The sequence below is a fragment of the Cyprinus carpio genome, chromosome A3, assembly GCF_018340385.1.
Source record: "Cyprinus carpio isolate SPL01 chromosome A3, ASM1834038v1, whole genome shotgun sequence".
NCBI classification, from domain to species: Eukaryota; Metazoa; Chordata; class Actinopteri; order Cypriniformes; family Cyprinidae; genus Cyprinus; species Cyprinus carpio.
In genome coordinates, this window is record NC_056574.1 from 34048953 (window position 1) to 34063831 (window position 14879).

The 14879-nt window shown below is 37.6% G+C and overlaps 1 protein-coding gene across 7 annotated transcripts in view; it reads left to right on the forward strand.

Moving 5' to 3' along the window:
• LOC109111143 (BAH and coiled-coil domain-containing protein 1-like) overlaps window positions 1–14879 on the forward strand; it is an 82066-nt gene that overhangs the window by 33317 nt on the left and 33870 nt on the right. For 5 of the 7 annotated variants that reach the window (XM_042731192.1, XM_042731199.1, XM_042731183.1 and 2 more), the window contains 2 exons: window positions 3136–3318; window positions 13748–13873. In XM_042731192.1, coding sequence (XP_042587126.1) covers window positions 3136–3318; window positions 13748–13873 — 309 coding nt within the window. Of the gene's footprint in view, window positions 1–694; window positions 2970–3135; window positions 3319–13747; window positions 13874–14879 lie in introns of those variants that run through there. The other 2 variants (XM_042731218.1, XM_042731207.1) reach the window with 2 other exon arrangements.

Genomic DNA, 14879 nt, shown 5'->3' on the forward strand with positions numbered 1-14879 from the left:
ACTCTACAGAGGGATAAGCAGTAATTTGAAAAGTTTGAAAAGTGTGTGTGTCTCTGCTTTCAACAGTGACGTGGTATGCGTCCATGGTTAATATGAGCAATCCAAGCAGTGAGTCCAAACTGACGATGTCATGTCTAAGTGTTACTTGCCGCCTTTGACACAGCCCTACGATCAGTTATTGCTCTCTAAGGCTTCACTCCACCAATAGAAGACAAACTGCTCAACTTTCATCAGATCAGTGTAAAAGAGCAAGTTACCAACACCCCAGACCGGCTCAGCCCACAGAGCGTCTGGTTTGGATGAGGCCATGCTGTTCTCACTCATCTCTCCCGTTCTTACCATCCCCATGACAACAGCACCATCAGACGCCTCCCTCTGAGCTGACTAGGAGCTGAATGAATCTTCCTGCCTCCGTTAACGGGTGGCAGGGCCATGGCATCCACTGTGGCGGCACATGAGAACCAGTGTGTACACACAGGACGTGCCAGGACCCCGCTGGTTATTACAAGCCTGTGGGTGTATGTGCGGTTCCTAGGGATTCATGGGTTTGCTTATTTGTGTGTGCGCTGATGTCGGTAGTTCTTCCATTCTTTTAGGATATAATAGGATTTTTTATAAAAAAATATATAATAGGATTAATCTTTACTGTCAGGGATCTGCACCGATTAGGATGCACATGACCTGGCTGTTTCTTAAGTTTTTATGGTAGCACCAGACTGCCATGACCTAAGATGTAAACAGTGTCAGGTCAGAAAAAGGTACACCATGAGTGTTGGCTTAGTGGAGCAGAACCTCGTCTTGTTTTTAATAACCTGCTAAATAAACCCCTGGTCTGTGTTCTCACACCCTAAAACTCAGATCCACTCCAGAGCTCGCTTTCATTGGCGACCCCAGTTGGCCATGTGTTTACACCTCTACCTCAGGAGCTTTTTCTTGAATAGAACATCTGCATTACATACCATATTAGCATTTTGAATGTTTGGCTGAGACAGTGACCCTGACTTGGTGTTTGTTCTGACTACAACTTGTCCAGACCATTTCATCAAACAACAGGTGGGTTTATGCTGATTTAGGATTATGTAGTTAATGCTAATAGGTGGGGCATGGGGAGTGGTAAAGTCTCTGTCCTGTCTTTCATCTGCCCAGTGTCTTGGTACGGGCCGCAGTTGTCTAGTTGGATACTGTGGAGGGCAGGACAGAGAGAGGGTGGCTGTCTAAAGTTTGTAATTACAATACTCCTCCAGTTAGTTCATAAGAAGGCCACTTCCACTTCCTTCCACCTCCAGTAACTTAAGAAGATAAATGTCATAAGATCCACAGGTAGAAAACTGGGAGACCAATTAAAACCATGCTTAATCAGTGTGTCTTTCTCTATCTCTGTCTGTAATGAATAATACTCCATCAAGCTGTTACAAGGCCGTTCGTCTAGCTAAGTGCAGGCAAATGCAAGGTTGATATAATTCTAGCAGCTATTATGAAAAGAGGCTAACAGGGTTACAGTGAGAGCTCAGAAAGGACTCACTTATTTTTCTTTTTTGTAGTCATGATAAAACATCCTTGTGTAATTATGATGCAGTCTAAGGCCAGGACTACAGGATTTACGATGTCAGCCTGGAGATGTAGAGTCAAAGGTTAAAATGCTGATTTACTAAGGCTGTAAATTCTGTATAAAGTCTTAACTTGTTTAGGTCAGGCTTTTGAGGATCTCATCATGCTAATATTCTCTCCAAATCAGTGTTTGAGAATGTGTTTTTGCAAATACTTTGGACCCGCAGAGAAAAACATACTGACGTTCTGAGGGGTGTGTGTCAAACTGATACTGTAACTCTGAGGTCAAAATGCAGTTGAATGCTTTTTGGATTATTCATTATAGAGCGTGTGAGAATGAGACTGGGGATGCTGGAAAATTCCAGCAAAACAGAAGAAGGTATCACAGCAGAGAAGACTGTTGATGTAAATGAAGAAAAAAAGATAGCAGGGTTCAGGGCGAGACTGAGGGCGTGAGAATGAACGACTAAAAAAAATAGGATAATGGAGAAAAGGGGAAAAAATTTGGGAAGGGAATTCAGAAAAGAGAGAAAAAGAAAGGAGAGACAGATAGGGTGTGCATTCATCTGTGAGATGAGACATCTGTCCAGTGATGACTTGATGTATCCAAGCTCGGACTCTGATGTCCCAGTGCTAAACTATATTATGTATGTGTGTGTATGTGTGCTGAATGGGTGGTGTCCACTCTTGGTTGTGGAGAATGAATGGATCTGGCAGACATTACCAGCCAACCTCTGAGCTTACCAGACATGCTCGCAGGGCACAGGCAAGTCAGTATGATATTTGTTGCTTAAAAAAGTAACACAAAAACTTCAAACATGCACACACACACACCATCTTACAGACCTTTACTGAACAGAAAGCTGCACAAAATAGATATTAATTGTAATAAATCTAACACTATATTCTACTTCCTCTTAATTTCAGATTCATGTGCCTCTAAACCAGGGTTGTCCAAACCCTACCAGGAGGGCCGATTTCCTACAGAGTCTAGATCCAACCCAAATTAGACACACCTGAACCAGCTAATCAAGCTCTTACTAGGCATACTAGAAACTTCTCAGCAGGTGTGTTGAGGCAGGTTGGAACTAAACTCTGTAGGACACAGCCCCTCCAGGACCGAGTTTGGGCACCCCTGCTCTAAATGAAGTAAAGAAAAGCAAAAGGTGGCTGGTTAATGAATATGCCGTTCTAATGCCCTTTCCTGTCTAAGTTGGTGGCTCTTAGTCAGAATATACAACAATGTGGACTAGACCAGTGTATCCCAATCGAGTGTCTCTACTGAGCTGATGGGTTGAATCAGGTGTGTTTGATTAGGAAGAGTTCATAAATGTTCAGTGTTGGTGTGCCTCCAGGAACACGGTTGGGGAACACTGCACTAGACTTTATGCTGATAATCAAATTCCGAACAAGTTCCAAGAGTAAGCCAAGAGTGTACAGACAATAGGAGTTAATTAAGTCAGTTAATTAAAACACGTCTTTGATTCTTTTATGTTCAGATATGTGTACTGTCACTTGCTACAACACAATGTTCACGTACCAGTCTGCACACCTAACCACTTCACGCTCCTTCCCTTCTTTACACAGGCAGTGGACTGATGGGCAACTCCTCAGCCTCCTTCATGGGGACGTTCCTGGCCAGCAGTCTAGGCTCTCCACCCTCACACCCACCACACCCCTCCAGACCACCATCCTCTCCCTCCTCTCCTTCTTATCGTGGGGGTCCTCACTCCAGCGCCTCTCAGATCTGGTTCCCCCACTCACATGAAGGTAAGATGGCTCAGATCCACTCACCTGCTCATCTGTCTGTCTGGATATGTGTCCATCTATGTGTGTTGTGCCTCTGGACTTTCTCATCAAGAGGAAGCAGCTCTGTCTTTTTTATGCTCTGTGAAATGTGCCGCCCCAGTGGTTTTCGACAGTGCAGAAAGGGTACAAAAGTTCAGCCAAAAAATCTTGTGGTCTGTGATGTGCATCAACAAGAATTTATGTGCGCAACATACACACTCAGACACACACAGAACATTGGAGGAAGAACAAGCTAAGTGGTCAACAGCGTCGCAGCTGTGGTGTAAAAGTCAATGTGGCTTTTCCCACCATGCCTTATACTAGCTTCGCCAGAGTCTGAGCCACACCCAGCCCCCAGCCTGCCAAATCAAGAGCCGGCCACCTCCAGCACTGACTCCAGATCCCTACAGATGACAGACTACTACAACTCCGCAGAGAGAGCAGTGTAGAGAGACAGAAAGAGTAGGAGATGCCCAGGCATGCCCAATGCCACTCGGCACTTATTCACACATAAATCCCCTCCGGGCCACGTACAAATTTGCCAAACAGTCATAAACCATTAGGAGTTCATCCGTGTGTTGTTTGTGTAATCCACAAACTCAGCCTCTCTGAGCACTGCACAATCCCCATGCTGGTTAGCACTATACCCCAGTCTATTTTCACTCTCTTCTCTCCATACCCTGCTTATGGTATGGTGGAAGACAACCCTGTTCCATTTGAAGTTCACGCTAGGATGAGGTGTGTGGAGATGACTTATCTATTTGAGCCTTCAATCAGCATGAAGTCAGGTCCATTTTGAAGATATTTCATGTCAAGAACCACCAATTAAAAAGGGTAAAGTTCAGTCAGGTAAATTATACCATGCGCAAATACTGAAACTTGTTCTTTCTTGCTTAGCGATTAAAGCCTGTGAACCCTGACTCCAGGAAATTACACAAAGCCAGCCAGTCAGAATGCAATTTTGTGAAACCTCTTCCCATTTTTTATGTGCAATATACATCAGATGGTCCGTGGGTGTTCCATCTAAGGATAGGACTAGTAGAGGACTAACTCATGGAAAGTCAAGTGAGGACTACCCAAAAATTGGCCATATGTGCATCATGCAATATAACAAAATGTGCACAACCTTCCAGGCCATGAAGAGATGAAAACCCAGAGATGTTGGTTTGTTCCTTTGGCCAATGCTGCATTGATCATTTTCCTAAAGAAGCTGGGCACTTTTAATAAGAATGATGATAATGATTACGTTATTAAGTAATAAGGCTGATTATGAGTGGGATTATGATAGCAAGCTGTTATCTGTATTGCAGTTTAACTGTGCAGAATGTGGTGTGAAATTGATTGAATCCTGGCTTGCCATCAGCATCATTCAGCTCTCTCCTCTTTAAGATAATTGCAAATTGCCTTTTCTTCAGTTTGCATGAAAAAGCAAGTGATCAAAATGAGAAGCACAATTACCCAGCCTATTTTCTGCACCCTGTGGGACGGAGTCTCCCATCTGCAGCAGCATAAGTGGATCTACAAGAGTACTTTGGGATATCCTAAAATTCCTCAACAACTGTGAACAGTTTATTACAGCACTATCATGAACGTAATTTATTTCTGAATATACTGTGTTTTTTTGAAAAGTATGATTCTCATCTCATTCATTGTGACAACTGATATTATTGATTAAGGAATAATATCAAGAAGACCATATCTGTTGCCACTACTGTACATAAGTCACCCATATTTGAAATGCAATTAGCACTCTGTACTCAAAAAAAAAAGTTGTTGAACGAACTTAAAAAAATTTGAGTAAACTTTTCCACGAAATTTAATTAAATTTTTCCACCAAAATCAAATTAGTTTGAAATGATTTGTTGTAATCTTGTTGTATTAACTTAAATTCCTTTAGTCAAGACTACAAAAAAAAGATTGGTCACTCCTACTAGATAAATTTTTGCCATGCCTAATAGAGAAGATTATGTCAGGTTAACTACTCTGAATTTTGTCATGCCTACTATATAAAATAATGCAATGTTAACTACATTAAATTTGGTCATGTCTACTATATCTAACAATGCAATGTCAACTACATACATTTTTGTCCTGCCTACTAGAAAAAATTTTAAATCATTACACTTATCTAACTTGACTCTACATTTACTTCCAAATGAAAGTGAAATACTTGTGTTCTATTAAATTAAAACCTTTTTAATCTATACCTATAGTCTACTGTGAAGAAAAAGTCAATATGTTAAAGTCGATACGTTTTGTAAAAATCTGTATTTAATATATTAGAACATTTAACCTTGCATGTCTTCTTGCTTACAACTGCATATATGGCAATTAAACATGCTCACTAAGTTCAAAAATGACAATGCAATTAAAACATGAGCATACAAGAAAATATAACAGCATTTTATTTTATTTTGTTTTTTAAACATGAGATTAAATGAGTGAGCCAATTAAATGAGAGATTGAGAGACTTAATCACCTCTGCTCACAGTGCAAAAATGCGATACAACAAGAACACAAGCATACAAGAAAATAAAACACAGCATTCAACAAAGGGATCCTCAAACACAGCACTGCTCACACCTTCTAAGTGAAGAGTTTTGTTTTCAGTGCCTGTGCTTTGGCAGACAGTTTATGTGAGTCCAGCTCCAGAATCATTTTTGGAGCACCTTAAAAGTGTAATGGAACTCCTGTGGATAAGTAAGATTTAAAAAGTATATTAGTCCAAGTAGCATGGCTGTAGCCAATACTACATTACCTAAACCAGAGAGCACCTCCACTCCTTCCAGTACAATGCCGATATCTTCAGGTCTTCTGTTGCATCAGCAAATTCATGCTTTACAACACAGATCCCCAAAACGGTCTTCTTGATGTCCGCTTCAGTGCTCGCAGGGTCAACATCCTTTGGGAAAAAATAAAAAATTGTAAATGTATGGCATATATATAAAAAAAAAATTAACACTTGCAGAAATTATGCCGTTACTATACAGCATGTGACTCATATTCTAATGGTCAGTCTGTAATGTAAAATCTTTTTTCTTGTTTTAGACTTGTGGACTTCAATGGAATAGTTCTAAATAAATTAATAAATAACGGTACAGTATTGCAATAAAATGTACTATAATGTGACACTGAAAATACACATTTTTGGAGAGAAACAACCAAGTTATTTTTAGTGAACTACTCGACTTCCATAGCACATTCATGCAGCCACTTGAAACGAGCCATTTGAAAACAATGCTATGGCCTTCAGTCACCAGATCACAAACCAACTCAACACCTTTGGGAGACTGATGAGTTACACTTCATAAAGGAAAATAATACAGTGGCTTTGTAAATATCACAATAATTAATAATTATGCTACCTGAAAATCACCAACTATCACTCAGTGTCTGTTTAAATTGTAAATTCCAAATTAAAAATTCAACAATTAATTTAGACTTTTTTTTGTCAAGAAAAGAAATTAATGACAAATTAACAATATTAACAAATTAGATTTTTAAAATCCACATTCTCGATTTCAATCAAAATATTTGAGAATGAAGAACATGTATGAATCAGTTTCAAGAGCCATACATACTTCTTATTTCAAATCAATATTACTTATCTTTAACAAAAAGCTGGACAATTAAAACAATCGCTGACAGCACACCCCTCCCCCATTCTCTGACAACCCAGCGGTTGAGTTACTGAGCACAAGCTTTTTTCCATTTTCTTAAGAACAGCGCAGTCCTTGGCACCGCCAAATTGGTGCAGCTCTTTGCCAAAAATACAGGTTTGTGTATGTTTAATTTCATCTATAAAATCATTATGCTGTAAGTCACTTTATTTTCAAACCAACATACATGGATGCAATGCCATTCACCTAAACGAGCGCCTTGCATAAAATAAATGACTATATTCCAGAACAAACTTAATGTAATTACTTTTTATGTTAAAGGTATAGTTCTCACAAAAATGAAAATTAGGTCATTAATTACTCACCCTCATGTCATTCCAAACCCCTAAGACCTTCATTCATCATGGGAACACAAATTAAGATATTGCTGATTGAAATCCAAGAGCTTTCTGACCCTGCATAGACAGCAACACAACTAAAAAGTTCCCAGGCCCAGAAACATAGCAAGGACAATAATAGTCCATTTGACGTGTTCTTGTAGCTTTGCAAAATAACATTTGAACCACTGATGTCACATTTACCAATTTACCAATGTCCTTGCTGTGTTTCTGGGCCTGGGAACTTCTTAGTTGTGTTGCTGTCTACAGAGGGTAAGAAAGCTCTTGGATTTCAATCAAAAATATCTTCTTCATTTGTGTTCCGTTGATGAAAGAAGGTCTTATGGGTTTGGAACGACATGAGGGTGAGTAATGACAGAATTTACATTTTTAGGTGAAATATCCCTTTACTGTATGTTCTCGGAACTGTATACTGTTTATTTATGGGCAGGTTTAGTCACAGCATCTTTCATCTATGAGCTAACAGCAGGATGGCAGTCTAAGGTCTTATACCTGAATTACTGTTAAATATTAAATTTTTACTTCTAAAATGTTTGTTATACAAATTTAAATGTAGGCAATATTGTGTACATGTTAAAATATAAATTATACTGTACTTAAAATGAAATAAAATATGCTGGTCATCCTAGAGATGACCTTTACAGCCCTGAATGTCAGTGGAAATCATGTCAACTAGATGCGCCCCAGAGACAGATCCCCTTCCAAAGACCACGTCAACTAGTCAGTCATCGGGACAAGACCATGGGAACCAGACAAGTCCTCAGCACAATCTGACTTGTGTTACAGCCTGGAATTAAACTGCTGGTTTCATCTGGCCAGAGAACTGGCCCCCTGACTAAGTAAAGTTTCTCCCAAAGGGTTTTTATTTCCATTTCTGTCACCAATGGAGTTTTGGTACCTTGATACTGCCAGCTTTGGCTTGCTTAGTTGGGGATGCTTGACTTATTGCACAGACACTACTGGAAGAGAGCTGAACTGGATGATGACATCACTGAATAATCAATGAACTGACTTTAGCTATATATTAAAAAATATATATATATATATTGTATTGTTATTGTCCTCTTGCATTATCGACAAACTATTTTCCTGTTTAATTATGCTGCTTTGACAATTTGTATTGTATAAAGTGATGATATCACGTAAACCTAAACCAGTGGCTGTGTGGAGTACAAAGGTTTAAAGGGAAGTTAACATCAGTCATTTAATTAACATCTTGGCTTTACAATTTACTCAATATTTTAAAACTAAAAAATTGACATTAACTGTTTCGCTGTCTGCAGTTTTCTTTTGATATTAAAATATATCAAAATATAAAGTATACACATACATATACATATATATATATATATACATTTGACACAACACCCTCCAATACACATCTCTGAGCCCTTATGCATTACAGAGCACTATATCAATAGCTTGTATTAAAAAGCAATATAAAAAAATGAAATAAAAAAATAAATAAAAATGAAGTAACAATACAACCTGAGACATTGGCACCATCACATCCTGAATCCTTTTTCTAAACACTCCACCCTTTTGGTACACACTTTTAGGAGATCATCAGAGAACCGATTCAGTTGGGACAGGAATTTGGACTGTAAAGGAAGGGTTGTGATCCGACGAAATTCAGCATTTATCTGAAGACACAAGTTACAGAGGTCTTGTTTATGGGCAATTCAGCAAAGAGAAAAAAAGTTTAAAATGCTATATAAATTCTACAAAGGAACAAAAAAAAATAAAAATAAAAATAAAAAGTATTTAGTACAGAGTCAGGTTGCCAATTTATTTATGACAGAAATCATTATTGTCGATTTTTCCTTTTGATATATTAATGTCGATTAATAGAATAACATTACAAGCGCTTGGAGAAACGTAACGTTAGTTCTGTCACGAGCACGCGAAATCAACAAGCGGTGACTAATTAAGGCTTTGATTGGCTGCTGCCCGCTTTGATTGGCATCTCAATCATTTTGACAATGACGAGCGAGATATATATATATATTCATTCATGGTACTGAATATACTGCCAGGGTTTTCTGTCCTCTCTGTTCCGCGAGTCTTCATGCTATTTGATACTTTTATTAAAAAATGAATGATTGAACATATTAACGACTGCACCACGTGCTGAGTCCTGAAACCTAACATCAGCTACGAATGACACGCTTAAGAGCTATTTTCATACAATTCTTATAGAAAAATTACTTTCTGGTATGCAACAAGATATTAACAAAGCATATTCTAATTAATTTGTTAATTAAATTAGATGGATGGTGATAGATTAAAAATGACCACTTACCCACCTCACATGTTCACCGTTGAACAATCCAGCTGCATCACAGTTTCCGTTGATGACGTACATCCGGTTAAGACGAACGAAAAATATTCTTGTTGACGCAATTAAAAAAAAATGTGTAAACCTAATTTTTTTTACATTACATTGTTTAAATTTAATAAAATTAAGTTGGGACCATTTTTCCCAAGAGTTGTGTTGTATGAGCTCGTTTTAATTAATGAAATTGAACAAAGAGCAAAAATCATTTTTTTGAGTGTGTGGTATGTTATTGTCCTAAAATTTTCGAAATCATGATTTTTTTTTCCGCCCCAGTATAAATTTACTTGACAAGCAAATTGAATATAATTTGTTTTTCATAGAATATATCTTTTGAGTTTATTCAAGCATATAACAAAATGTAAATATGAAAAAAATTGCCAATTTGCAGCAACTCCTAAATCACAGTTTTATGCTTTTTCTGATTACTGTGATGCTGAAGGTCACATCAGATGTTATTCTGAAAACTACAAATATCTTAATGACAAATCACCATACTGTATTTCCCAAATACTTTTTGCATTAAAATGCGTTACATTAGCTGTTTTAAATGAAAGTAACGTTTTGTAGTAACAAAATTTGATTAAGCTGGTATTAGCTTAGTAAGAATAAACTTTTAACTTCTGCAAAACTGCCCTGAGATCATATGTGATTCGACTCTCAAAGGAGTTCATTGCAAATGTATCTCATGATTCATGACCACATAATGCCCTAACAGTGCTTATAAAAGCAAAAGCATACGTTCTGATCACTTCAACCCATACACAACAACTATATTACACTTGTAGAAGGGGGGAACTGAAATACAGAAAACGCAGGGAAAGCCCAGCAGGCATATTGCCAGCTGGTCTGTGTCCAAAGTACAGCTTTAACTGTGCCAAACAGAGGCTGCCATCCGCTTCTTTTTCTTTCCTACCCCATTTTTTCACTGAAATGACTGAGTGCTTGGCTGGGCAATCTGCAAAAATCTCTCTAAATTTCTCCCCTGAATTGAGAACCAAACTTAAGAATCCCGACTTGCAGTCTTACAAATTGTGACATATATCTAAAGTAATTTGACTCCGTGCTGTTATGCCAGCACACATTGCTGCAAATAAAATTATTTTAAACAACGAACAATACAGAATCACCACAAACAGTTGCAGTTTGGCCACCAGGTCCCTGGTGGTGGACGAAGGGCTTCTGTCTCTTTATAGCCCTCATGCATCACTTGTTTCATTTCTCTCAATCCAGTCATGTCTTTTTTCTGTCTGTGGAATGCAAGCTGTCCTCTCCTCCCCCTCCTCCATTTGCCAGGCTCCACCACTTCCTTTCAATTAGCAGTACTGATGAGTACCATTCACCTCCTCCTATCATCCTCTCTCTTTCTTCTCCACCCTCTGCCATTTTTGAACTGCTCTGTCACTTCTTCTCAATTTGCAATCTCGACAGGTATCTTTATCTGCCCCTCTCTGTCTCTCCTTAAACAATTTACTCGGAGCTATTTAAAGATGCATGCTAGTATGCGCTGTCATGAGCAGACACAGCGAGAACGATTGGCTGTCCATGTGAACAGGAAGATTGAGAGATAGGATTAGCAGGAATGTGCAAATTTTGCTCAATTAGCATTTGTGGACGTTTCAGTTCTCTTCAAAGAATCTGCCTGCGTAATAACAACTTTATTGTCTGGGACTTGGCTTATACAATAAAGTGCTTTTAACTGGATTGAGCAACAAAAAAAGGCTCTTATTTAATTCACAAGCTGAATTTTGAAAGATATTTGCCACAACCCACAAGCTGTTCAAATGAAATGAAAACAGGAAGAGGGATTCACTGAATTGTAACTTAAACAAATTCAGCAAAATCACAAAGTCCAACACAAAATAATTAAAGAAGACAGTAGAACCATTCACCACATTGTTTTCAGAGAACTTAAATTCTTACATTCTTACAACTTAAATTCTGACATCAAAATTAGATTTTTTTATGATAAAATATTGTTAACATATTAAATATATTTAAATATATCTGACATATTTCTTTTAGTATTATTTGTATAATTTAAAAAATGGATAATTCTTATTAATAATAATATTTGTAAGTAAGTAATAAGTAAATCAAACTGTAAAAGAAATGTAATATTTTTAGTAGTTCCAAACGATTTATACTACTTCAGATTCCAATTTTAATTCTAAATCCTGAATTCAAGCCAACAGCCATGAGCTATTACCAATATATCTGTGCAAGGCATTTGATCTTAAGGTTGCTCCTGGGAGACTGAACCTGTAATAAATTCATGGCACGGTTCTGTGGCGAAACCATTTGAAAGTTAGGGAAACAAATACTACCGGCATGTTTTCCAAATGTATTATGGTCCTGGTATATTCTTCATGCATTGTTTAGGTGCAGTGAGCCTCTAGCTCTTCTTTTTTTTGCTGATTTGGAGAAAAGCCTTCAAAGTTTTTTTTTTTTTTTGTTCCTGTAAATATCATCCTACCAGTATTATTATCAGTAGCATCCTACTCAGATAAGTATGCATGTGCTGCATTTGCTGAGTGAGCTGGTGTCAATCATTTGCGGACAGCTGCCGTCTCTGTGAGTGTAACAGTGTTAACAGCATTAATGTCAGCACTAAGCAGTAAAACCTGCCTCATCTAGCCTGCTGGCACAGCACCTTCCCTTGTCCCGGCCAGATTAACGGCTGAATGTGCAGTGCAATGCCCAGCGGTGCCTGCTCACCTGCCCAAAGAGGCCTCTGCTTAGCACTGAGCAACCAGTCACTATCGGGGCAAACAGACGTCACTGTGAAACAGGATTACGCTGCCAAGTGTCACGCACAGAAATACACAAAGACACCAGAGAAACAGACGAAGACTGATTTGCATAATGCAAGCTTGTATCACACTTTAACTTAACCCACAGAAGTAATGTATTGTTCTTTTTTTTCCATTCTTAAATGAATTGGCATAAATAAATGTGCTTATTAATGCTGACAGGTAGTCAGAGTTAAAATGGAGCTTGCAATTATCACCTTCCTCTGTGTGGAAGAATTTTCATTTTTAGGTTGAACTATCCCTATAAAGACTGGACATAGACCAATCAAGGCAGATTTATGGCTTTTTCAAGCATGTCTGTTTGCACGAGACTACTACTATTTACTACTGTTGTTTTTTAGGGTATTTAAAATACACAGTTATCTTTACCAGCCTGAGAACACACAGTGTGTATAAAAATAAATAAATAAATAAATAAATAAATAAATAAACACACACATTATAACATCAAGGTTGCAGCAGGTTAACTATTTTTGGTCGATCAAGAAATATTTTCTGTTCCTCAGTAATGTAATGTACCCTGAAAAAAATTCATAAATATCACTCTCGTCTAAGTATTTTAAATGTCACAGTCATTCAGAACACTATAATTGTCCCAGAAAGTTATAAGGCTAACATTTATCAGGTTAAAGTTTACTCCTTTACTAAGCTTCAAAAGCTAGTGCTTGAAAGGTGTTTGGTTTTCTTGTAAATTCTTTCCCCATGGCTTTGTTGTGTTAGTCACAGATTTTGGAGAGTTGAGACAGCTGAAATAAAGTTGATCTTTGGTCTTTTTCTCAAACCACCACATGTCCTGCTGTGAGGAGTCTTTGCTTATTGTTTTACTGTGTTATCTCTTACCTCAGCACTAGGGAACCATATGTTCAGGAGACAAAATTCATCCATTACTTCAAATCCCAAGACTGAACTTGTCTTGTTTGCATTGCAAACCCAAATAGGAATGGCAAATATGACATCCAAAGCCTGTGGTTATTGGTGAATATGGAACACCAGCTGCATCGGAACAGGGGGATTAGATCCGGACCAAAATGCTTATGGCCACAAGAAATGTGGCTCAGTGAATATTGTCTTGTTATCAGAGCTTCCCTTGCCTTATTGCTTTCTCTCCTTCTTCTCACTGTCTTACTTTCACTTTTCCTTCTGTGTCTACAGTTCTCCCAGACTTCATCTCTCTAATTTTATCTTTCTGGATGTTTTTACTTATATGATGACAATATTTTTTCTTTTCTTTTTTTTCCCCAACAGCAGTCCCAGGGTATCCTCGCTTCTCAGGGAGTCTAGCCCACACCTTTCTACCCATAAGCCATTTGGATCACCATGCCAACAGCGGGGTCCTCTATGGACAGCATCGTTTCTATGATACACAAAAAGGTGGGCAAAATGACAATTCTGGAATGGACAAGCCTGTTTATTTCAAAAACCATTATATTTATTATTTTATATGGAGCTCTACTTCTCGGTTGTAGCCTCCAGATATATTAGTTCCATAAACTGACCCTTAACAAAGGCTTAACCCTCTGGAGTCTAAGGGTATTTTTGGGGCCTGGAGAAGTTTTGTCATGCCCTGACATTTGTGCTTTTTTCAGTTTCTTATAAATATCTAAATGGCTAAAGTCTAATCTCACTGTAATCAGCACAAACTAGGCTATAATAATATGTGAGCAGCATGTATGTACATGATTGTGTTTTTGAGAAAAAAAATGTTATGCGTGGTTAGTGAAAAACTAAAAATGTTAAATCACTTGAAAAAGGCAATAAAACACATACAGAAAATTGGTTCCCAGGAATTTTGAGAACTGGAGCTAGTAGCCTAGAATTTTTTTTTTCTAAATGATGTGAAAATCATCTTATTTACTCACTTACAGAAAACAATATATTGATTTAAATTTTCTAAGACACTTTTTGTTGGTAAAAGTCATATGCGAGTAGGCGTCAACTATCATGAATTCACACCTGAGAAGACAAAGGCCTGCATAATGAGCTGCATAATGAGCCATTCAGTCAGCTGTGTCACTGAGAGGGATGAGTTACAAGAAAGAATGTGAGGACAAAATAAATCTATATAATTTTATGTTTGTAGTTTATTTAGAATATATTTAATTATCCCACAACATAATTTAATATTCACTTGTGAGTGCAGTTAAACAGTTTATTAGGAAAAATCAAAGCTGACTTTCAAATTGAATTTTTTGCATCATTACTCCAGTCACACAATCCTTCAGAAATCCTTTTAACAATCTTATTTTCTACAAAAAACATTTGTTATTATTATTATTATTATTATTATTATTATTATTATTATTATTATTTTTAATGTTGAAAAGAGCTGAGAATATTTTTTTCAGGTTAGGTTTTTTAGGGGGATATAAATTGAAAG